The sequence below is a fragment of the Mesocricetus auratus genome, unplaced genomic scaffold (genome assembly GCF_017639785.1).
Source record: "Mesocricetus auratus isolate SY011 unplaced genomic scaffold, BCM_Maur_2.0 Super-Scaffold_100024, whole genome shotgun sequence".
In the NCBI taxonomy this organism is placed as follows: Eukaryota; Metazoa; Chordata; class Mammalia; order Rodentia; family Cricetidae; genus Mesocricetus; species Mesocricetus auratus.
The window spans coordinates 18215792-18241996 of record NW_024429205.1 but is presented as its reverse complement, the minus strand read 5'-3'; the positions used below and the strand labels follow the sequence as shown (position 1 = coordinate 18241996).

The 26205-nt window shown below is 38.4% G+C and overlaps 1 protein-coding gene across 4 annotated transcripts in view; it reads left to right on the top strand.

Moving 5' to 3' along the window:
- Itsn2 (intersectin 2) overlaps positions 1-26205 on the top strand; it is a 102427-nt gene that overhangs the window by 32254 nt on the left and 43968 nt on the right. For 3 of the 4 annotated variants that reach the window (XM_040730887.1, XM_040730886.1, XM_040730888.1), the window contains exons 8-22: positions 656-795; positions 1958-2021; positions 2529-2666; positions 3086-3171; positions 4062-4324; positions 5085-5234; positions 6945-7085; positions 8139-8226; positions 11061-11200; positions 12326-12406; positions 20547-20683; positions 21924-22060; positions 23006-23103; positions 25457-25632; positions 25871-26015. In XM_040730887.1, the coding sequence (XP_040586821.1) occupies positions 656-795; positions 1958-2021; positions 2529-2666; positions 3086-3171; positions 4062-4324; positions 5085-5234; positions 6945-7085; positions 8139-8226; positions 11061-11200; positions 12326-12406; positions 20547-20683; positions 21924-22060; positions 23006-23103; positions 25457-25632; positions 25871-26015 (1984 nt within the window). The remainder of the gene's footprint in view (positions 1-655; positions 796-1957; positions 2022-2528; positions 2667-3085; positions 3172-4061; positions 4325-5084; positions 5235-6944; positions 7086-8138; positions 8227-11060; positions 11201-12325; positions 12407-20546; positions 20684-21923; positions 22061-23005; positions 23104-25456; positions 25633-25870; positions 26016-26205) is intronic. The other variant, XM_040730889.1, reaches the window with a different exon arrangement.

Sequence of the window (26205 nt, the reverse complement as noted above, 5' to 3'; positions counted from 1 at the left end):
AAAAAGCCCTAGGCTTATCCAGGTTGTTCTTTGTAATGAACAAGTATAAATATTTAAGATAAGCTTTCTCTTTTGTTGTTGATTTTCTTGTCTTCTCGAGACAGGGTTTCTCTTTGTAGCCCTGGCTGTCCTGGAACTCACTCTGTAGACCAGGCTGGCCTCACACTCAGAGATCCACCTGCCTCTGCCTCCCAAGTGCTGAGACTAAAGTGTGCATCACCACACCTGGCTGAGGTAGTATTTTAAAATTTTTAGAAAACACAAGTGCCATTTATTACCTGTCATAGAAGTTATCAAAGTTCTCTTCAAAACAGTTATGAAGAGTTGCCTTTCACCCAGAAAAATACTATCTTTTGACTTAAGTAATCATTGACTTTTGTGACCTTATTTTTTTCTTGACATCAGTGAACCATCGTTTAACAAAGTAAGAAATGTAGACAGTAATATCTTTTAAGTGTGTTTGGAAGATGGGAAACACCATCTTAAAAGGCCCTGGGCAGTAAAATGCCTGGAATTGTAGGTTCTTAGTAGATGGAGTTGTATGTGTCTATTGCCATTATATTGTAAAAAGGATGATTCTTAATGTCTTTGTCTTATAAAGTTTAATTAAATGTATTTTATTTGGTAACAAATTTTTAAATACATTTTGTTATAGCTCAACTTCCTCAACTGCCTCCCTCTCAGGGAACTCACCCAAGACTGGGACCTCAGAGTGGGCAGTTCCTCAGCCCTCAAGATTAAAGTATCGACAAAAATTTAATAGTCTAGACAAAAGCATGAGTGGATACCTCTCAGGTAACTGGAGTACAGTGGTTATAAGACTGGTAGTCTTTTATGTAAACTTTTTTTTTGAAAAACTGTTACTTGAATTTATGCTTTGCATCTTATCTAAAGTTCTAACATTCAAAAATTTAGAAGACATTTCATACTAAGAATATTATAAGTGTATAATTATTGAAAGATGGATTCAACTTGATTGCTTTCTTCATATTCTTATGCCAAGTTAAGTACAAGGGTATACACCCCACCTTTTGGAAAAGCATCTCTCAGAAAGATTGAATTCATCTTGTAAGCTTTGAAGTGAATGAAAACCCTAAGCCACAGGGCATGGTAGTGGTAGCAATTAGCCGCAGCGCTCTTTGAAAGAAAGTGCATTTTCTCCATTTGCGCTTTTCTTTGTGCTTGACTCAAATGTGTCTATAGAACATTTGAGTTCAGTTTAGAATATTATGTAAATTTACAGAGGATGGTGAAGTGGTGATACACAAGGTGTATACTTATAATAGGCAAGAGTGTTCCGCTACCTTCTAACTATCACATTCCCTCTTCTCTCAGCAAATAATTCTTATGTTGGATAAAGTGAGTGATGATAAAGGAAAGGGTGTCAGGAAAGACTGATTTCTGTCTTCAGTCATGGGGACAGAAGTTTTAGACGTACTTTTTTTGGAGATGCTTGTGAAATGTGTAGGTTTTGGGTGGATAGAGGAGTGCAAGTATAGAGGTGGGATCTGGGCTGAGGAAATCATGTAGGGGTCATCAGGCTTTCCATGCTTGTGAAAAACAGAGAAAAGCATGCTCAGGAGTCCCGGGAGGAATGACAGCCTTTGTCGATCATGTCAGAGGAGGACAGTGAAGACAAAGGCACAAGGGAAGAGCATGCATGGAGAGTGGTGTGTGGGAGGTCAAGGCTGGAGATTTCATCTCCACACCAGTGGCTTGACCCTTGCTCTCAGAGCTGTGAGTAGCACTGTCTTGCTAGAAGAGCATGGAGGAGGAGTACATCCTGAATAATTCTAGACTCTGATCTCTTTGGAGCAGTACTGTGTTTGATTACTGCCAAATGCTCAATACCTGGTCCTTGGTACAAACATTTTGACAGTAAATGTTCCAAGAAAGCAGCAACATTATTGGCATGATGTTAAAGAGGTCTCTCTTTGTGGTTTTCTCTCTTGATCAGGTTTTCAAGCTAGAAATGCCCTTCTTCAGTCAAATCTGTCCCAAACTCAGCTGGCTACTATTTGGTGAGTGTCCATTAATGCTTTCAGCTATAGATTCTCCATTATCAGAAATCCTTTTGGAAGATTGTTTCTGAAAAAACAGACAGAGAAGTAATTGTTTGTATGGAAATTTGCATGCTTCATAGAGGTGGGCTTTGGAAAGTTAATATTCACTTGGGAAGCATACCTTCTTGAGAACTTAACCTTTATTTTATAGGTAACACTGTAGTTTTCTTTTATATAATGACTTATGTTACAATCCAGAGATGATTTCATTTTTAACATAGTGAATTGAAATATGATAAATCACCTTCTCAGAGTGGACATTTGCCATAAGTCAGTGTTTTCCCTCTTTGGGGGGGGGGCTGTGAAAATTGACTCATTATCTATATATGTTTTTATTTTACTAAAATATATTAACCTAACATTTGCAATTATTATTACTCATGAAAATAAAAGCTACACTCTTAAGTTAGTCAGTAAAAACTACGAGTCGCTTTTGTAAATTGCACATTTTCACATTTCCCGCAGGACTCTGGCTGATGTTGATGGTGATGGGCAGCTGAAAGCCGAAGAGTTTATCCTGGCGATGCACCTCACTGACATGGCCAAAGCTGGGCAGCCACTGCCACTGACTTTACCTCCAGAGCTCGTTCCTCCATCTTTCAGGCAAGTGTCTCGAGAGCTGCAGAGCTGTGGCTCTCATCACTTAGGGATGATTTCACTTCAGACTCTGTTGAAGCCTGTGCTTTAGTTAAGAGGAGAGTTAATATTTACTCTCTCCTTTGATTTTCATACTCCATGAGTCAGGCTGGGAAGGAGTAGATAACAGGAGGAGATGTTTTCACCATGTCATAGAGAAGGAACTCATCAGGTTAGCTGGAGATTAAGAAAAACTTGCCTAAGATTAGCAATCAGCTGAATCTAACATCCAAGTCTCTGTACATTATAACAAAATGCTGTACTGTGTTTTAAATGTCCTCAGGACTATATTTTAAATGATAAGTTGTTTTCAATGTTGACAATCTGTATTTCTAGTCTAAAAATTCTCTGACTATGTGATGCTTTTTGTTGTTTATTTTTCTTAGAGGGGGGAAGCAAATGGATTCCATTAATGGAAGTCTGCCTTCATATCAGAAAACACAAGAAGAAGAGCCTCAGAAGAAATTGCCAGGTGTTAATTTTATACTTTTAATTAGTTTATATATTTTACAATTAAAATTAATTTTATTTATTTTAAATTTTATTTTGAAGTACAAATAAATATTTAGTTTGTATAGACTTAAAGTTATAGGTTATATGAAAAATTAATGAGTGAAATTTGTATCTGTGTGTGTATTACTGGGGATTGAATCCATGGACTTAAATAAACCACTCAAGCATTTCTGTCATGGAACTATGTCACCAACTCATTGGGATGTTTTAATTATTTATTCTATTTAATGAAGAGTAAAACTGAAAATGATGAAGGAAGAGGGGAGAGTGTATATATTTGGAAAATCAGTGTTTCTTTCACATTAGGGAGACGAAACCAGATCAAGTTTTGTAATGTAATCTTTAGCTTTGAAAAAAGTTTTAAATATTTATTGAAAGAGTGTACACATAGCTATTTTAAATTATTAAAAAAGTTAGTGAAAAGACTGGGGTTATAGATCAATAGTAGAAAATTTGGCCAATATATGCAAGGCCCTGAGTTTGATCCTCAGAGCTGCAAAACAAACCAAACAAGAAAACAACCTTCTTCAAAAAGTTGATGACATACAGCAGATAAAGCTCAACTTTGGTTATTTGGAGAAGGCACTGAGAAAAGGTAAACCAATATTTTTATTGACTTGGATAGTCAAAGTATGTTTGAATAGATTCAAATGTAGAAAATTGTAGGTTTTTTTAAATTAATGTTACTACAGGAAAGTAAATTTTTTCCTATTTACATTTTAGTTAAAAGTATCTTTAGGAGAAATAATCTGAGAGCAAAAGCACTCAGTGACCGCTAGACCAGAGTGTACTGAACTGTGGATTGTGGGAGAAAACATATTCTCTTTTCTCTTCCTTTCTTTCTTTTAGTTACTTTTGAGGACAAACGGAAAGCCAACTATGAACGAGGAAACATGGAACTGGAGAAGCGACGCCAAGCCTTGTTGGAGCAGCAGCAGAGGGAGGCTGAGCGTAAAGCCCAGAAAGAAAAAGAAGAGTGGGAGCGAAAACAGAGAGAATTACAAGAACAAGAATGGAAGAAACAACTGGAATTGGAAAAGCGCTTGGAGAAACAGAGAGAACTGGAGAGACAGCGGGAGGAAGAGAGGAGAAAAGAGATAGAAAGACGAGAGGTTGTTTTCAAGTTCTTTCCTAAGAAAGTCACTGATTTACTGAATGAGCACATTCCACCCACTAAGAATACGCTGACCTTTTCACTTTCGTTCTGCCTTTCCATCTGTGTCTTGTCACTCTTTATCCCGGGCAAAACTGACTCTCCCTTCCCTGGATGAGGGGACCTGTGTATGTAAGGATTTGAAAGGCTTCATGGTAGAGGTTTGTGGGAACTTTATCATGCCCACGTGAGGCTCCAATCAGAGGAGGCCTGAGTGCACAGCTAATTTGATAGCAGGAAGTCACTGGGTGAAGGCAAGCTCAGGACTCAGAATCAGTCAGAAGACTTGAAGCCCAGGGAGGTGAAGCTGCAGAGAGGAATCCAGAAGCGGGCCTAGTATTACAGAGGCTCCAAAAACATTGGCTGTGCTTTAATGGGCCAGGAATGGAACACAGTAAATTACAGTGCTTTGAAAATTGTAAATGGAATTAATTCTTTTCCAATACAAGAATAAAAACATCATTATTCTTCTTACTTTTTCTACTTATGAAGCCATCCTTTAGCTTATTAAAAAAAGAATGACAATAGCAAAAAGATGGTTCTGTGAAGCAACAAAAAGTGATGAATAAAAGCCACTTTTGTGCATATCTTAGGGCCCATTGAGAAAACTAAATTTCCTCACCTACCCTTTGGCCACTCAGTCCTAACGACTGTCATCCCATGAGTTTTTCAACAATGCATTTTTAATTTAAAAGTTAACAATAACTTGATATTTTTAGGCAGCAAAACAGGAGCTTGAAAGACAGCGTCGTTTAGAATGGGAACGAATCCGTCGACAGGAGCTTCTCAATCAAAAGAACAGAGAACAAGAAGAAATCGTCAGACTGCACTCTAAAAAGAAGAGTCTCCATCTTGAGTTGGAAGCGGTGGTATGGCTGAAGTTTATGTGGGTGTTTATAGTGCTAGCATTATCTGTCCAGGGTTTGCCCAAATAAGAAAGGTTCAGTTACTTAAAAAGGGGAAAAAACAATCTGCTTACCTATGTGATCTTGGAAGGCAGAGGCCAGGTAAACCTTTTCTTTTGAGACCAGCCCAGTCTACAGGGTGAGTTACAGGATAACCAGGGCTACACAGAGAAACCCTATGTCATAAAAATTAATTAATTAATTAATAACAACAACAACCAAATAAATAAATAAATAGAACATCACAATATCTTTACTCAGAAAGATGTTATTTTATGGCTTTCAGTTACCTTGTATACAAGCCATAATTATTAATCATGCTACAGTGCTACACCAGAGATGTTAAGCTTTTAGCTTCTGTGTGCAGTGTGTGCATCTATTAGAACCATCATCTTGATGGTGTATTCTTTCTTAAAAATGGGAGATGATTGGACTGACTAGATAAAGGCATTTGCTGACACACCTGGCAAGCTAAGGTCAGTCTCCAGGACCCATATGACTCCCAAAATTGTTCTCTGACCTCTGTGGGCGCACACACACACACACACACACACACACACACACACACACACACACACACACACACACAAGTAAATAAATATAAAAATAATTTAAAGTAAGACAATACCTTAACATTGACTGTTTCCTTTGAGGTTTAGGGCAATGTGCCAGCACAACAGTCAGTGTCTGGAGAGGTTCAGTCTGCACTTACACACCTTAAAGATAAGATAAGCTCTGGAGTTTATGTAGCATGTTCCTTTTAGTGTGTATTTTTCAAATGTAAGACATGGTATCTAGTCAAACATTCAGCAGTGATAACTCATTTTTTCTCACCTCACTGTTATTGCTATAGCTGTAATAACAAAATGCCACAGCTGAGAAGCCTAAACAGAGATTTGGGCAGTTCCAGAGGCCAGGAGTCAGGGTGTAGTTCCCAGTGAGGCCTCACTCTGTCCTCACGTGTCTTTCTCTGTGCATGGGCATTTCTGGTGCGCTTTCTGTCTGTTCCTACAATGACACCAGTTAGATTGGGTTAGGGCCCATCCAAATCCTTTCTTGACCCTAATTACCTCTTTCAAGTGTGTTTCTCTAAATATTAGACAAATTTGGCTTGGAGGGTGAGGTGACAATTCACTCTTAGACCCCACTACACCCTTCATCTTAGACCATATTGTTCTCTGTTTTTTCCCCTCCCCAGGGAGGGAAGAATAGGCTACTCTTTGTATAAGAAAAAGAACATTAGTATATGAGAAAATGATTGAAACCCAAACATTCCTTCTGGACACTTTTAACTAAAGGAGATTAGAAGATAGCATTGAAGGTAGAAATAGAAGCCAGAGAACATTTAAAGAATAAATTAAATATACTTGGAGATTGTTTATCATAGTTACACATACATACTTCAGAAAAAATTCAGTGTGTTATATTTGTGCCTTTTCACATAGCATATGGGATCTTGCTCAGAGAGTGGTTTGTTTCTTGCTAATAACTCTTCATATAAATGAACATATAACAGATCCCACTGGATTATAGTCCTTTTTCTCAGACTAACTATGAAATTTAACTAAAAGTATTTTTCTCCTGAAGCACTAACATCCTGTTAGCACTTTTTCTTGTCTTTTTTTTTCCTTTTTTTTTTTTTTAACTGTATATATGCATTTGGTCTTCCTATAGAATGGAAAACACCAGCAGATCTCAGGCAGACTTCAAGATGTCCGAATCAGAAAGCAAACACAAAAAACTGAGCTAGAAGTTTTGGATAAGCAGTGTGACCTGGAAATTATGGAAATCAAACAACTTCAACAAGAACTGCAGGTAGGTCTTTTGCAACTGAATAGTCCTTAAACACAAACAGTCATCAGCAGTTCTTCATAATAGATAGTTGCTTTGGGAGTCATGAGCCCCTAACTTTCTGGCAGACTTATGATAGAAAAGATCAGAAAGTTCTCAGGTTAGATGTAAGCTAGGTTCTGCTTAAATTTATACATAAACATATTATCACTTTGAACTTTAATTTTTAAAAAATCTTTATATACTATTTAGTGCATTTGCAGATCAAGGCATTAATGCTGTCTGACATGGGTCTACTGTACTCTCACAGGGCCAGTGAGCAAGGCAGGACACTAATCCCTGTAATGAGGGAAAGTCCTCACGGTTTGATCACTTCCTACAACCTTACCCCTTGCCACCATTGCGTTGGGAGTCATGTGTCAGCCCTGGAATTATGGCAGGACACCCATATTCATGTCTTATCCTATAGGAAATTCTTATTTGAAGTTACTCATTTCAGAACTGTGGTGAGAGAATATTGAATGTTCCTTGCAGAGACTGGGACTTCTTTGCTTGTGGAGTCTGGTTCAGTTATTGCTATTTGAAAATCAGGACACTAGAAGTATTCTCCACCTGGAGACCTCTTACAGAACATTTCATTGCAAGGGTGGATAATTGGTCTTCCCCTGTCAAAACAGAGCCATTTCTTACCTGGTTTAAAACTGCCTCCTCATTTCTCCCCAGGATTGCAATCCCTCTTTTATACATACTTATACAATATGGAGTGTTGTGGCCTGTTTACACATACGGTGTAGTACATAGAAGCCCCTGTCATTCTTTGCCAACTGTCCCCCATTATACTACAGAAAAGTTAGGTCTCTAGATACTCCATTGATGAAGGTCTTCTTTATTACCTTTACATTTCAGCTGGCCATTCATATGTATTTGCTTAAATATTTTCTTTTTAGATCCTATATAATTCTACACTACAACCATGTAGTATTTCTATTCTGAGTCTCAAAAAATCAGGTTTTAAATTTTTCAAAAAACCTTAAACTTTACATTGTTTTAATCAGATTCTAATTTTCTTTTCTAAAGGAATACCAAAATAAGCTTATCTATCTGGTACCTGAAAAGCAACTACTAAATGAAAGAATTAAAAACATGCAACTCAGTAACACACCTGGTAAGTCTCTAAGTTTTGTTTTGTTTCCTTCATGAATAATTGTTGTAATATGTTGCTATTTTAAAATAGCATTATTCCATTAAAATGATATTTTGCCTATAAATTAAAAATTTTTAAATAATGTGAAAAACATTATAGTAAGTTGTATTAGCTACTTATCTCATAGCTGTGACCAGATACCTGACAAGAAATAACTAAAGAAAGGAAAGGTTTCTTTTCACTCACAGTGTAATCAATGGGAAAGCCTGATCTGATCTATGGATAGCATAGGGGAAAATGGATAACCACATGCCAATTGTGAAATTGACCCTTATTTTTTCCCATACTTGAAAATGAATTACAGACCTAGGCTTCGGCAGAGTAGCTCAGGCCTGTCCCAGAACTTTGTAGACTGAGCAAGAGGATCGTCATGAATTTGAGACCAGTCTCAGCTGCACAGCAAATTCCATTTCAGCCTGGGCTAAAGAATGAGACCCTGTCTCAAAACCAATAACAAAGATAAATTAAAGCCTAAATATAAATACAAGATATAAAACTCCTGGAAGAGGACAGACAAAAGTACCTTGATGTCCTTTGCAACCATGTTAATATTTTTATTAATTCTTTGAGAATTTCATATAATGTATTTTGATCATATTTACTCCTCCCCCAACTCCTCTCAGATCCATCCCTACCTCTTCATCTCACCTCCATCTTCGTATCCCCTTTTTTTGTTTTAGCAGGTTTTTAAAAAAATTATTTATTCATTTGTCTTCATGTCTGGGCAGTACATGTGGGCAGTGTTTGAGGTGGCCAAAAGAGGACATTGGATCCACCAAAATGGAAGTTTCAGCAGTGAGCCACCATGTGGGTGCTGAGAATCAAACCCTAGAGGTGTGGAAGAGCAGCCAGTGCTCTTAACTACTGAGCTATCTCTTCAGCCTCATTAACACTTTTTTTTAAAAATCACCAAAATTAATAATTAGAAATAGAAAATTATCATAAAAACAGTTTTTGATATTATCAAAAGCTCAAGAAATATGAAACAAGTCATTCTACATCAAATATAGAATTCTGCATAGCCAAGAAAACACCCAAGATGAAAAGGCAGTCCACAGACTGAGAGAAAATGTCTGTCAATCATATATCTGATAGGGGTTTGATATTCAAAATATATAAGGAATCCATACAACCCAATTACAAAAAAGTTCCCCAAAACAAACAGAAAAACTCCATATGGCCCAACTTAAAAATGAACAGAAGACCTGCTGAGTAAAAATTTTTCTCAAAGAAGAGATAAAAATGACTAGTAGGTATTTGAAAGGTGGTCACCATTGCTAACCATTGAATCGTCCCCTCAGACCTGTTAGGATAGATGTTATCAGAAGGATAAGAAATATATGAGTTGGTGAGAGAGGAAAATGTGACACACCATTGGTGGGAATGTAAATCATCACGGATAAATATAGACAGTAGTAAGGCAGATTCTTAAATCACTAAAAATTAAACTACCCAGATGACCCACATGTGAGTGTGGGTCTGAAAGGAGTAAATCACTATCTCAAAGGTAGATGTGCACTCCCATGTTCACTGTAGGACCTGCACATAGCCGAGGGCGGAAGCAGATGTCAATCAACAGGAAAGCAGGTGGGGAGAAATGGAATGGAATATTATACCTTAAAAAAGAGGGAAACAGCAGTGTCATATGTGTCATCATGGATAATCTGGAGACTGTAGACTCAGTAAAATAAGTTAGCCATGGAAATAAAAAAGTGTGTGGTCTCACATGTGAAATCTAAAATCGTTGAACTCAGAAAAAGAGTAGAATGGTACCTACCATCAAAATGAACTGTACCACAAAAGGGGATTAGTTATATTAAAATGGAATAGCCATAATGTAGACTACTATGGAAATGGAACTAGGTCAACATTTCCTAATTGATAGGATATGTTGTTAAATTTAAAACTACTTAAGTCTGGGCATGTGTGCTCACCTCGCGTGAGTGTATGAGGCCCTGGTTCAATCTCCACTATCACCAAAATTTAAATGAACAAATAAATAAATATATGTTGCAGAATGCTGTACATAATAATGAGCCTATTAAGTAGAAGTTGGATGAATACACACATATCTAAAGTACAAATGCTTAAACAGAGAAGTTAGGGTTTCAGATGAAGGAGGACTTAACTTTTTGCTCTGTATGTTTAATTTTATTAAAATTCTATACTTGATTTCTATACCTTAAAAATACAAAATTTTAGAATATGTATTTAAATAGTAATGTTACTATTTCATTTTAATGGAAAACACTATATTTATATCTAGTTTCTCTATCCTTGTGTAAATTTTTTTAAAAACCATGTACAGTGAAACCCTCTCTTCTCACCCCTTAAAATGTGTTATTAAATAGTCCTGTTAGTGATGCATGTTGGGTCCTTGCTGTGAGTAGTACTCTGTTCTTGAGATTGTTATGCGTAAGTACAAAGCTACCTTAGCAGCTTACTTTGTCAACTGAGTATATACTGTAAGCCACACTTGTGAGTCACACGTTATGCCATGGCTTTATATTCACCTCATTTAATAAGGCAGGTGGTATCATGCCTATTGTGTTTGGGCAAACACCTTTTCTGATATGGAGTTTTTCAAGACCCGATCCTTTCGATAGAGAACCTATTCTCCTACCTATTTCCTTCAAGCACATTATTATAAGAGACCATAAAAGGTATTTTCTCTTCTACTCACCTATGTGTCTTTGTATGCCCTTTGTATTTTTCTAGTTACATCATTTTGAGCAGACAGGAAATGACAGGCACTACTCCCAAATGTAAACTGACTTGATATTTTTGTACTTCAGATTCAGGGATCAGTTTACTTCATAAAAAATCATTAGAAAAGGAAGAATTATGCCAAAGACTTAAAGAACAATTAGATGCTCTTGAAAAAGAAACTGCATCTAAGCTCTCAGAAATGGATTCATTTAACAATCAACTGAAGGTATTTATCTTCTATTATCTTCATGTCTTTATAGCTGCTTCTTGTATTACATTTTCATAATTGACTATATCACTTCATCTACTAGAATCATACTGTTTTTAATGTTCTCTAAAGTTTAGTAAATATAGTGTCATAAGACTAAATATTTTTTCCAGAGTGTCCAAGTTTTGATGACGATGTGTTCTTTTTATTGGCATCCTTGCATTTCAAAAACTGTGTTTGTCAGTCCTTCAGAACTAAAATAGAAAACAGGCTGGGCATGGTGTTTCACACCTGTAAATTCCAGAAGTTGGAAGACTTTTGCAAAAGGATTTGAATTCAAGGCCATTCCACAGCAACCTAGAGAGTTTAAGACCAGCCTGGGCTACATGAGACCCTGTCTCAAAACAGGGAGAAGGGGTGGACATGGAAATTTCAAAATTGCTCTGATGGAAGATTTTCTAACACACTAAATTCTTTTTCTTGTTTGTTTGTCACTTTATTCTAATATAATTAACCTTTATGAAACAATATAATACTTAGGGAAATCTAAAGTAGAATCTGATACTATAAACTTCATATAGTTCATGATTCGTTGATTTATTGTTTGCCACTGTGGCAGAGCAGGTGCCCAAGCAAACTGTGTGTTATACTTTTGGGGTGATGGTAATTGGATATTGAAGCCATATGAATGGAGGTATTAAAAGTTAGCTGGCTACTGAAACTATGACTGGAATGCTAAAATCCAAACGAATGGTATTTACTCAACTTTGGGAGTAGACTCTGTTCGTCTTGGCTAACTATGCATGAAGTTATGGAAGCATACAATGTTACATAGTAATTCTTTAAGAAAGCTGTCTCTTCATATGGCTTTTATCTTGTTGACTTATATAAAGGAGCAGTAGCAACAGCTCTGGAATAAACAACATGATAAAGAAATGACATCATGGTGGCTTCAGTTAAGGACAGAAAATGGAGGTGAATAGTGTTGATTTTGTGCTTTACACAAAGATACATTCTTTCGAAAAATTAAAACATGATCGATCATTGGTCACTGATGGTCAAACAAGCCAGTCAAGTTATCCTCCTTAAATTATTTTTAATGTAACAGAGTCTAACTGGCCTTTTGTCTGCCTTATCTTACAGTGTGGGAGTATGGATGACTCTGTCCTTCAGTGCCTTTTGTCTCTGCTAAGCTGTCTCAACAACCTCTTCCTCTTACTTAAGGTTATTTTCTAATATCTAGCTTCCTTTTTAGTTACTTTACTGTTTTCTTTTTTAAGCTGGACTATTCTTTGCCTTTATCTGATTATCTTTGTTTGGAATAGCGTATACAATAAAACCTTTTCCCCCTTTCTGTTTGCTCTAATATCCTTCTGCTGTCTAACTGCCTGTTTGAGTTTAATGCCAGCAATCAGGAAGGCTGCCCACAGTCCTCCTTCATGAGGATTCCCACGGGTTCCCTTACAGTATCTCTGTGGACTGGGTAACTAATGGGGTGAGTCAAGGGAAAACCAAGGGGATGTGAGAATAAACTGCCCATATCACTGAAAGCCATTGCTTGAGTTTCCTCTTCCTGCAGTCTAGGGCAGGGTCATGTTTTGTGTGCACCAGACTATATCCTAATTCTACATGAGGAAAATATAAAGAACCAGTCATACAAGGGCATCATTACTTATCAGGCCTTGTATTCTGACACACTTAGACTTGAGGTTAAAAAAAAGTAGGTGTAAATCATGTGCTTTGCTGTTTCTAATACACAAACTATTCAAAATATTCAATGAAGTCTTCCTTTAATGTAGTGTAAAGGGAGGTGATTTATATTAACCACTTACCTACTTACCCTTGTAGACGGTTGTTACACATTCTACTCAGTGCTAAAATGTATGGCAATAGGTAGCTCCGTGTACATCCCACAGTAATTACACCTCAGCTCTTAAACTATCGAAGAGGTAGGGCAGATTGCAAAAGCGCAGCAACAGGGTCCCAAATGTTGATGGATCTATAGGATTGGAACATGACTAACCAGGTTATCTGGTCTTAGAATGTTTGCTACAGATCATGTAGAGACTCAAATGTGAAAGTTCACTGTAAAATGAGGTTCAGTGCAGATTTGTGGTCTGTATGCTCTCATAGAATACTGTCTGATTTTTCCGTTAGCATTGGTTCTCTACAGGCCAGCAGATTATTCTGCCTTGCTTTACTTTCTCCCTTCTGCTTCCTGCCTTCTAGTTTTTCACTGCTTATTGATACTTTCATCAGAGGCAACTTAGGACACTAAAGGGTGTGAAGTCTGCCAGTCAATGGATAGGAAACTTGAGTGTAGCTATGGAAAGCAAGAAAAGAAGTCTCTGTAGTGGTCACTGTAAGATGATGCCAGGCGATCGCTCTGCACAGTGCTGAGGCCTTGCCCTGGCTCCGTCTGAGGGCTGCACAGAAAGTTCCATTTCAGCTGAGTAGTGAGCAGAAGCTGGATACTGTGGATCAGCAATGGATGGCAGTGAAGACCGTTAAATATGGATGTGCAACGCTAGAGAGAGTAAGAAAGAGTGAGACTGAAGGGTGTCACATGAAGGAACAGAGAAAACTGTGAGGAGACAAGAGGGTATGAGGGGAGGAGATGGAGCTGCGTATATCATAGAGTCGGTATATGTCATATCATACAAGCATTATAATTGATAGAGCCTATGCAAAAAAGCCACATGTGGTACTCCTTGCTGTGCCCCAGTGCTAGGCAATGAGAGATCCGTCTCAGAAACAAGGTGGCTGCTATATGAGCCATACTCCAGAGAGCAGGGCAGGCCCCATGCCTAGGAGCAGTCGGCCAATACAAACTGAACTCCATAGTTTTGTTTGTTTTCTTTATTTTTAAAAGAAGGAGACTATGAAGTTGGGCAGGTAGGGAGGTGGAGGAGGAATTAGGAAGAGTTTGGAGAGGGGATGGATATGATCAAAATGCATTGTATGAAATTCTCAAGAATAAGTAAAAGGGTTATTAAAAATAAGGCAGAAAACAATTGAGGACATCTGATGCTGAACTCTGGCCTACACACAAGCACACACACACACACACACACACACACACACACACACACACACACACTTATACCCTCACAGAAGAAAGAATGGAAAAGAAGGAAAAGAAAAATCTCCAGAGCACAAATTAAAGGGTTTCTTTAAGAAGAATGCTTCCACAGACTGGAGTATAGTTCATCAGGAAAAGGCTCTTGCTCCCAAGCCTGATGACCCATGTGGTAGAGGAAGGGACTGGCTCCGTCATAACACACTGTGGCATATCATATACACATGGTCGCACACAAAGATTAAATAAATAAGTAAATAAATGTAACTGTCGAAGAAAGAATTCTTCCAGTGTAACATATGGGGAAAGTGCAGTTCCAGCCTGGTCAGCAGAACAAGTTCCGGGAAGCCAGAGCTGTTATACAGGGGGAAAAACTGTCTTAAAAAAAAACAAAAGAAAGGGTACACCTTTAATTCCAGCACTCAGGGAGGTAGAGTCAGGCGGATCTCTGTGAGTTTGAGACCAGTCTGGTCTACAAGAACTAGTTCTAGGACAGCCTCCAAAGCTACACAGAGAAACCCTGTCTGGAAGAAAGAAAAAAAAAGATGAATGCAGTTGCATTTGTTGGTAGAAAGCAGGAAGTTAGAAGCTTCAAGACTTGGAATATACTAGATCATTACAAAGACTCTCCCCCAGGTAGGTAAGAGCATGGAATAACCATTCCAGGTCAGGAAAAGACATGCAAAAAGTTTTACTGATTTTGAGATGGGAATATAAAGGAGTTCTAATCTGATGGGTTCTGGGTAAAGTTTTTAGGAAAGAGAGTGAACGGGGGAATAGTAAATTTACACAGAGAGAAGTCAGCCTAAAATAGAGGCCTTGGTAGGTGGGAGCAGGTGAGTACAAGCTTGAGAGAAGAAAACAGTGTGTTGAGCAATGTTAAATGCCTGTTTCATCACAGGTCATGAGTTTAAATTGAAGATTAGATGCCTAATTATATGACTTTCCTCCACTAATGTACAGCTGCTTAGAAATAAGCATAGCAATTGCTAGTGAAATAGGTTCAGGGCTTCTTCATACAGGTTTGAGATTATAGCAGACATTGGCCAAGATAGAAGGGATGGGGTGTTACAGGTACTAACACAAACATTAGGATAAAGATGAACTCTGAAGTAGGAACTGGATGTGAAAGGATCATAGAGGAGGAAGGGCTGATTAAGAAAGAGAATAAGAAAGCCAACAGAGTGGGGGTCTCTTAGAAGCTGAGACCCCCTTGAAGTGGCTGTACCAAGTATGAGGAAGGCTCAGAGACTTGAGAGCTTGTGTGTGAAGAATTGGATATTTAGCCACTGACGGTTACCTTTGATAATAGTAGAACCCAAGGCATACTAGTAGGAATGGCCCATTAAGAAGCATTTAAAAGGTCTAACCTCAGAGTTGGGTTATTATTGAATCATCAGTGCAGAGATCGGATATGAATAAATGAGAATCAGTGACTAGGTGATCAATAGGTGATAGTGAAATAGCATGCACACACACGCACGCATGCACGCACATGAGGGAGAACCCTCATGTTCTAACAAATAGTTTTGCACAGAATCTCTAAAGTACCTAGGATGGTAAAAATCTGCTGCTGTTGCCTCGGAATAGTAACTGAGGAAGTGCTTATCCACAGAGGAAAAACAGAATCTGCCAACACCACAGTTGTTAGTGGTGCCCTCAGGTGGCAAGGAGTGATTTGGGTGTCAGGTGTACCTTCAGAGACCTGTCTCCAGGATGAGGCACAGCAGCAGAAGTGTGGGCCTGAAGAGCTGCTGCAAGGCATGGGTAGGAGCTGTGGTTTCTGAAGCAGAGCATCGTAAGCATGTTTATGCTGCAGGCTCCCTTCTAGAGCTCATCTCACAGTATTGTAAATGAGGGGCTGAGGGTGTCACCCAGGGTTAGTGCACCTGCCTAGCATGCACTTAGCCCAAGGTCCAATCCCCAACACTGTCAAATGTGTGTGTGTTATACCTTTTTAAAATATCAAATATGAAAGTTCAAGTGATTCTGTGTTTATGAATTAAATAAGATCTTAGTGACAGATACATCATTTTTAAAGTCATGATAGTAAGTAACCTATAATTGTAAGAACATCTTCAGTTTCTGTTTGTGAAAATGTCATAAAATGTGAGTAATATCATGATGGTTTATTGCTTGCATCTGCCATTGATGGAAATGTTGGATTTCAGATAGGAATTAGTACAAATAAAAACTAATTTTGTCCTTAGCCACTTTCATGGACTTCTGAACTCTACTAAAAATAATTTTAAAACCTTAGAAATACATTGGCTGTCAGATTACAAGCTATTGCCCTTCAAAGTGGTTTGAAGTGCTGACTGTCTTGTCTCAGTTATAGAGATTGGAGTAAGATTCCCCCATGCAGATTAGAGGCTGTTGTTAGTGTAAGTAGATTTAAAGCTGTTGCAGTTTACTGTGATGGATCCATATATCATGATGTGTTCTCTAGGGAGGCTTCTTGCCTTAGGACTTCTGCCTGCAATCCTAGCACTGTGAGGCAAAGGCAGGTGAGCCTGGCCCACAGTGCCTTTGAGTCCAGTCTGAATACAGTCTCTACATGGTAAGAGTCTGTCTCAAAAAAATGTGGAGTGGTGAAACGGGGGAGATAGCTCACTTGCACAGTGCGGGCCGTGCAATCATGAGACCCCAAATTCATTCCCAGGTATTCTCAGAGAAGTCTAGGCACTGTCTTATGCTAATAACACTGTGCAGGAAGTGACAGATGCAGTGTGGGCAGGAGGCAGACGGGGTTCTCCCTGGGGCTTTTTGGCTGGCCTGCCTATCCTAATTGGTGAGCCCCAGATTTCATCCGGTGGCCCGGTCTCAAAAAACAAGGTAGAGAGTCCTGAGGAAAGATACTTAAGGTTGACTTCAAGCCTGTAAACATATGTACATGCATATACACTTGTACATACAAAAACATGCACACAACACATACACATAGTTTTATTTCAAGAATTATATTTCCTGATATATTAGTATAACTGTGCCGGCTTTCTTTTGCCCTCTTGGGCAAAAATAGTTTTCATATTTATAAACTATTATATATTTCATTAACATTTTATCTTTTAAGTAACACAGTTTATAATTTCAGTTGTATGTTTAAATGGAGTAGTGGGCCTGTTTAATATACTTACTAACAAATTTGGACTGTAGAATGTCATTCTCTTTTCTTCTGTTATTATTTTGCCTCATTTTGTGTTTCTTTTCTCACCTTGCACCTTTTTAGTACATGTACTTTTCTTTCCTTCCTTCCTTCCTTCCTTCCTTCCTTCCTTCCTTCCTTCCTTCCTTCCTTCCTTCCTTCCTTCTTTCCTTCCCAGCTTCATTCACATATCTAATGTACTTTGAGCACGGTTCCCCACCATTATCCTTACCTTCTTACCCCTCCCACTTAACACCTTCTCCTTCCTAAAAAGTACTCCTTGCATCTTTTGGAAACCTACTTCATTTAGTTAGGATTCTGCCTGAGCATGGGTGGGGAATTATTTACTTAGACTATGGCAGCTTAACAATGGCTACACCCACCCTCCCCAGCAATCATTAATGTCTCTAGTTCCTTCAGGGAGGGATAGAAACTGAGTGTTGTTTATGTTGAACTCTCCTCCTTCCTTCTATATAGCTAGCTATACCTTCTTCTACTTTTCTGGTAGCAGATATCCTGGAGATTACAATTTGCATACTTGATTTACTTAGTATGAATATTAATTCACCTGCTTGTTTGTCTGTATACCATGTGCATGCCCAGTGCCTGCGGAGGCCAGAAGAGGGCATCAGGTCCTCTGAGACTAGAGTTATAGATGGTTGTGAGCTGCAGTGTAGGTGCAGGGAATCAAACCCGAGTCTTCTGGAAGAGTAGTCTTATCTGCTGAGCCATCCAGCTGGCCCTTTTCCTTATTTCTTGATGCATGCTCTTGACCTCTGGTATTTTTCAAAAAAAAAATGGTTTTTGTTGAATTCTATCCAAGCTTTTTTTTTTCTGTTTACAAGACAGGGTTTCTCTGTACTATCCAAGCTTTTATATGAAAAAAAATCACAGAAATAATTTGGATATTCATTTGTAACTTGATAATCGCCTTTCCAGAAGTGATTTTTCTTTTGCTTCTGGCCAACAAAATGAGATAAATCACCTTTATTCAGTTACTGACTGAGCTGGTTCAAAGCAGGACTGGTGTGCTTCTATGGTAGCTTGAAAGAGAATGGCTCTCATTGGTTATCAGTTGGTAGAATGGTTTAGGAAGAATTAGGAGTTGTGGCCATGTTGGAGGAGGTGTGTCACTTGGGGGTAGGCTTGAGGTTTCTAAAGTCTAACTCATTCCCAGTTAGCTCTCTGCCCCATACTGTGGATCAGATGTATGTTCTCAGCTACTGTCCAGCTCCTCGGGTGGGTGAGTCCCTGGAATAGGAGAGTGCTGGGTATCAGATGGGTGTCTTTCACCTCTCTCAGGTGCCTTGACAGTGTTCCAGTACCTGTAAACGAGTAGTTTTTATATCATATTCAACTTTCACACTCTTGGCACACCTTGTAGTTACAAAAATTACTCAGATTTTTCTGGGAGAGGGCCCAGCTATTAGACGTGTTGTCCTGAGTCAACCATTGGAAGAAGGCCCATTTCAAGGACTCAAGGCCTGAAGTCAAATCTCCTTGGAAAGTCACTGCAGCTCAGTCTTAAAGGATAAGGTGGAAGGCTAATCCTACACAGGCTAAGATCAGACATTAATCTGTTTGCTCTTTATATTCCCTCAAAATGTAGTAGGTCTCCTTAGTTCTGGCTCCTGACATCGATAGCTAATATTGAGAACCTTAACTATGTGGCCTGCAATACTATAAGAGCTTTACCTACATTAATTCATTTACTCTCCCAACAGCTCTGTGAGACACTGAGTTACTACACATGGTGGACTTCTCGAGGCATACTTCTTAACACTGAGTCACCCGGATTCTCCTTGTAGTCACCATAGCCTTTCCTCTTAAGTAGAATTGAGAGGCAAAAATAACAACTATAACCATGGAAGCTAAGAGCTGTGTGAGACTTAACCCGAACACAGCATTGTATTGTTGCTCTGTAAGTCCCAGACACGTGGACAATCTGTTACCATACTGCCCTTAGCCCAGACCTACAGTACAGCACAACTTGTTTGTGAAAATACGTAGGTTGGCCTGGTTTTGGTTTGAAGTTTTGTGGTAGGAAGGTAAGGGGACACCATATACTTTTTTAAACGAAAGCTAAAGTGGATTCAAATTGCCCTTAAATGTCCTTTGATTATTTTAGGGTATTTTTTTTCTTCTCCTTCTGTTGTTGTTGTTTGTTTAGTTGCTGTTATTTGGTTGGCTGTTGTTAGTTTTCTCTTTCTTTCAGCCTCCCCTCCCCCCCCACACACACACTCTTGTTTAGTATTCTGTAGATTCCAAGGGAATAGTGTCTATTGAAAGACTACCAGGATGAGTGAGTGGATAGAACACTGCTGCAAAGGCAGTCCCTCTTCCCCACCTCTGTCTCTAAGCTTTACCTCTCTTTTATGTCCTGATTGCACTGGGTAGTAAAGGAGCCAGATTTAGTTTATCTCAGTTTAGTGAGCCAGAGAAGTTTCTCTTTATAACATCTAACAAAGGTGACTGTTTCCCCAGAAAAAGACTCTGACCCAGCTTGGATCATGTCCTTTTCACCAGTTATTCTGGGCAGGGAAATGCTTGATCATTTAGACCCAGAGTAAATGATTGCTTCTTAATGGAAATACAAGGAACACCCAAGCCCTGCCAAAACCACACATAAAAATTTATTGTGTATACTTGTAATCCCAACGCTGGGAAGGTGGACACAGACAGGTTCTTGAGGATAGCCAGCCAGCCCAGAGTACTAGGCAAATATCCAGGCAATGAGAGTCTGCCTCAAGAAATAAGGAGTTTGGTACCTGAGAAATGACTCTTAAGGTTGAACTTTGACCTTGACCTCTGGTACACACACACCCCACAAAAGTTTTCTTTAAATGTTATTACAAACATTTGTTCTCCATATTTTAATTAATTTCATTTTTACTGAAAATAACACTTCAAATATTTGGTTTAGTATTCTTTGTCCTTTATAGACGAACTGATGTGGAAATAGGTGAATTTAGCATGTACTTGTATTCAACATTTTATATCATTTAAGTAGATATTATTTAAACCTTAAAATCTTTTAAATTTAATTATATTTGTCTAAGTAATTTGTTTTAATGCAAATGCTACATTATTTAATATGATTAAAATATTTAGGTATTGACTTATTTATATTTTATCCTTAGGAACTGAGAGAAAGCTATAATACACAGCAGTTAGCCCTCGAACAACTTCATAAAATCAAACGTGACAAACTGAAGGAAATTGAAAGAAAAAGATTAGAGCAAATACAGAAAAAGAAACTAGAAGATGAGGCTGCAAGGTAATTAATATAACTGATGAATGTATTCTACTATATTGTTATTAAAATTCTGCCAGGCCACGGTGGTCCACGCCTTTAATCCCAGCACTCTGGAGGTAGAGGCAGGCAGATCTCTGTGAGTTCTAGGCCAGTCTGATCTACAGAGGGAGTTCCAGGACAGCCAGGGCTACACAGAGAAACCCTGCCCAAAAATAAATAAATAAACTAGCTTTGTTGCACATTGCTTTTGCTTATGAAAATTTGAGGGGGATTAAAGGATTAATTTTAGATATTAATCAGATTCTAAATTTTATAAATTCAGTTCTCCTTTTAGGCGTTGAGTTTTCATTAGCAAGTTTTATGGCCTATTAGTGAAAACTACGGACATAGGAGTCAGACATGGATCGGATTCTTGGCCTCCCATTGTTTCTATGGTATATGACAGTAAAGTATTAGAACTGATGTATATTATAGTTCTCTCATATCTGTTTTTATGACCTCATTCAGAGAAAAAGTTACCACTACTACATTAGTATCTTCCTAAGCCTCAGCTCTATCAGAGTAGCAGAGATTGTGGCTAGATATGTCTCTGGGATTGTACAGTGTGGTAACCCGTTCAAAACAAGAACCTTGGCTTATTTTGAGCTTCTTATTTCGCTTATCTCAGTTTTAATTGCTGAAGAAATTTGGAAATTATGGATAATTTAAAAAGTAAAAGGCTCTTAAAATGCTTTCAACCTCATATTCCTGGTTCATTTTCCTGCTACACAGATTTCACCACAAAGCTTCTGGAGGAAGCGTGTTGTGATGGGACAGAGGTCAAGGGTTTGAAAATACTGAAAGAAAGCTAGGCCCAGGGGTCTACCTGGCCACATCCTTTGCTAGTCTTGATAATGCTGATGCCACAAGGAATTCTTGTGAGAAGTTGAGACAGGAAGAAGTTTTAGATTTGCTGACTGAATCCCTTTCTACTTTCTTCTTGGGTTTACAGGGAATTTGAGGTCTGGAGAGCTGTCAGCTGTGTTCTCCCGCTCACCTTAGCCAATCGTTCTCTTTGGCTGACTGTTTCCCCTTCAGTCCCCTTTTTTCCTCCCCCGCCCCCTTTCTCCTCTCTCAGCCCCCTTTCCCCATCCCTCAACACCTCTGGCTAGTTCTCCAGCCAGTGGGAACCAGATCTTCCAGCATGCATGTTGGTTTGTTTTGGTTTGAGTGTACCACATAATAGGGCATTATGTAAACTCTTCATTTCTCTTATTTAAAGGAAAGCAAAGCAAGGAAAAGAAAACTTGTGGAGAGAAAGTATTAGAAAGGAAGAAGAAGAAAAACAAAAGCGACTTCAGGAAGAAAAATCACAGGAGAAAACTCAAGAGGAGGAGCGAAAAGCTGAGGCGAAACAAAGTAAGGGTACAGGTCGATCTGCTGAGAAACAAAGTAAGGGTACAGGTCAATCTGCTGAGAGCTGCAGACTAGCAACAGCACACAGAATGGTGCTCGTCTTTAGGGCAGGAGACCTTTCAATCAAATGTGGGTGAAAAGTGTACAGTTGTGTAACAAGACAAACGGTATTTTCATTGACGAACGTAAAAGATCTGGTACAGTTTTCAAAATTGACATAATCTTAAATAGTTACTTTGCTTAACGAGTATAGTTGAGCCCCTTATTTGAGTGAGGGAAACAACAGTAAGTTTTAAGTCTTTCACATTGAACTTTTCTCAGAAGACATACCTCCTTATGCAGCTTGGAGTCCATTCCTATCATATACCTCTGTAGTATGTCTACTTTTAGATGAGTACTTTGGCATTCATAATAGTGATACAGTATGCTCAGATTTTTTAACAAAATATTTTTAGACTTATCCAATGTATTTGTGAGTCCTTCTGTTTTCCCTTTGGAACAAAAGAGTAAATCAATAGATGTTTCTTCATCTAATCCCTTTTCCTAGCCTCATCTGTGGCTTCCTCGTGCACATTCGTGCTCTGTCGCCGTCTCACCTCCACCCATCTAGCCCTGTCTCGCCCCCTGCTTAGATGCCTTCTGCTGTACACGGCTTGGTCTGCACGACTCCACAGCCTCCCCTAGATCCAGGTGCCTCTCTCAGCCTGGGAGGCAGCACTTTGTTTAGCCGCCTCCTACCTCACTTAAGATGAGTGCTTTACACCTTTGCTTCCCATCTACTCTATGACTAGTCAAGACTCTTAAACCCAACAAATCTAAGGCAAGCAGATTTTCATTGTACTATTAGATGCTCATTTTTTTCTTTTAGATTTTAAGAGCTCTTTGTTGAGTCATAGTAAGAAGTGTATACTCAGAAGTAGCAAATGATGGGAATTATCTTTTCTTCAGGTGAGACTGCTAGTGCTTTGGTGAATTATAGAGCATTGTACCCCTTTGAAGCAAGGAACCATGATGAGATGAGTTTTAATTCTGGGGATATAATTCAGGTAAGAAATGAAGCCTTTTCTGCCATGAGTAAGCTAATTACAGTACCCTGTGCTGTGTTTTCTGTAATATTAACTTCGATTTGTATATACTTCTAAAAATATTTTTAAACATTATCTCACTTAGCCCTCTTAGCATCTCTCAGAGCCACACAGGGTAGTTATTAGTACCAAAAAAGAAATCTCACATTCAGACAAGTTATCACTGTCAGCATTGCAGTGACAGAGTAGAATGAAAGTGTGTCTTTTGGTTAAGTCCAGGGTTCTTTCCACTGTGCCTTATCAGTTCACATTATAAAAGACGCCACCACTTGCAGTGTTTTAATAAATGAACAGGAGAATTTTGAGAGGCTAATCATTTTCTGGTAACTGTTAAAAGAGGTGAAGTTAAATTCTGCAATCCTGACTGGATTTGGGCCATTTACACCTTGTAACAAATGGTCTTTGTTGTATTATCATAACCCATGTGAGATAGATGAGTAAGAAAATACATAGAGATTCATGTTGGAAAAGGTAATATATATTGGAAAGTTACCAACTTGGATTTTAGTCTCTGATATCAAGATAATACTCAATAAACCATTATTAATACAGAAAAGTTAAATATGCATCTACCGTGACCTGGTCATTCTACTCAAGTGTCTGCCTCAGAGAATAGAAAGCAAGTGTCCATGTGAACACAGACGTCCATAGCATCTTTGTTTATAATTGCAAAACACTGGAAACAACCCAGATGTCCACCAGTAGGAAAAGCATAAACAAATTCTGATATAGACCAGTAACTTCCAGTAAAGAGGAATGGCAATCATATTCCAACATGGGTGGATCCAAAAACAGTTATTTTACATGTAAGGAGACAAACAGAACAAGAAAAATATTACACAATTTTATAGAAAATGCAAACTACTGTATAGTAACATAAAGCAGGCAAGTGTTTCCCAGGAGGTATGGGAGGGGCAGGAAGGAGAACTTAGGGTGAAGCAAGCAGAAGCTGGAGGTGATGGATGCCTTATTATCTTGAAAGGTATATAAATATACCAGAACATTACACTAACACATTTAATATAAAATTCACGTTAATTACATCTCAAAAAGCTGTTTTTAAAAACTGTGGAGGAAAGGAAGGAACCTAGAAGTGAGCAGAGCATGGAAGGATGGAAATTAACTAGAATGCAATAAATGACATATATGCATGTCAGTGTCATGATAAAACTCACTACTTTGTATGTTAACTTTAAAAACTAATTTTAAGATTCCATCGATCCTGTATAACCATGAGTGTAACATTTTCAGCAGAAAAGTATGTTGTAGAAAAGTATAGAAAATAAGAGATGAAACCAAGTGGTGGTGGGGCATTCCTTTAATTCCAGCACTTGGGAGGCAGAGTCCAGCCTGGTCTACAGAAAATAGAGATGAGAGATGATTGGCATATTCATTTATTCATTAATGAAAGCAGATGTGTACTTTGTTAGGTGGAGTTGATAAAGACTCACAGACAACTAGAAGAGATAAAAGCAATACAGTAATGCTAGTTATGACAGTATTAGGGCAAATGTAGGTACATAAATAATACAGTATGGTCATGTTGATTATAGGAGTTTCTATGGGCTGGAGCAGTTTAACCAAATCTGACTGTGAGTGAAGATTATAATGATTGATGTTATACAAAAAAAGGCTGCTATTATTTATGGAAGATGGAAAGAATAAGAACGGTTTAGTGACAAAGTCAACAGTTGGGCTATCAGCATATTATAGAGATGAGAGCCACAGACTTTGGTTTAGGGGCTTAAGTCTTTGATGGTAAGAATAACAGCAACCGAAGATAGTGCTGAAAGCGAAGAAGGAAACTCCTCTCAGAACTGTGTGACCTCAGCACATGGGAGGCTAGGAGAGGAGGACTACCACAAGTTTAAGGCCAGCCAGAGCTTTGTGAGCTCTAGTTGAAAAAAATATGCATATATATAGAATAGGGGAAGAATTTTTTCCATTGTAAACTATATATAATGCTGCTTTTGTTGTAACTTTTCATATTATAATTTTGTATTATTCTATTGTTGTTGTTGTTTCTTTGTTTTGAGACAGTGTTTCACTGTTTAACTCTGGCTGGCCTGGAACTTGCTATGTAGACCAGGCTGGCTTCAAACTCACAGAGATTCATCTGCCTCCTGTGTATTGGGATTAAAGTTGTGTGCCACTGTACCTGGCCTCATATTTTAACTTTGAAAAAAATTTAAAAGATAATTTGTCCATGTCGAGAAATAGTAACCTAATAATTTGTAGGAAATACCTTTTTATTTCAGATGGACTTAATTCTGAACCTGAGAATAAGCACTGAACCTTTTTTTTTCTCTCATAGGTTGATGAAAAAACAGTAGGAGAGCCTGGTTGGCTTTATGGTAGCTTTCAGGGAAAGTTTGGCTGGTTTCCATGCAATTATGTAGAAAAAATGCCATCCGGAGAAAAAGCTCCGTCTCCTAAGAAGGCCTTACTTCCTCCTGCAGGATCTCTCTCTGCTACCTCAACTTCTTCCCAGTGAGTTGTGAGCTGACAGTGTGTGAATACTGGGTCACAGTTTCGTCTAGGCTGGTTCTTCCAACAGTGCCTTTGTTCCCATTTTAATACTGAAATTTAGTAAATGACCTCATAGTGCATAAATTCATTTTATCTACAAATCCTGTTTAAACACAGTGTGTACTAGACATGTGTGAAAACTGGTAGTGCTTCATTAGGTTCTAAACAACTAAGTATACTTATATTTTTACATTTGCAGACCACTTTGTTCAAATCAACCAGCATCAGTGACTGATTATCAAAACGTATCTTTCTCAAACCTTACTGTTAACACATCATGGCAAAAAAAGTCAGCTTTTACTCGCACTGTGTCCCCTGGATCCGTGTCCCCCATTCATGGACAGGTATGTTATCTGTAGTTCTGTGTGCTTTATTCTTGTCTTTGCTCTGGATTCCATACAGAGGCATCCATCTTTCCCTCATTTAAGCAGGACCTGTAGCATTCAGTTACATTCTAAATATTTGCTTAACAATTCAGTCCCATAAGTTGGGTTGGGGAGGGGCATTGTTTTTTTCCTTTCTGAGAACCTTGGT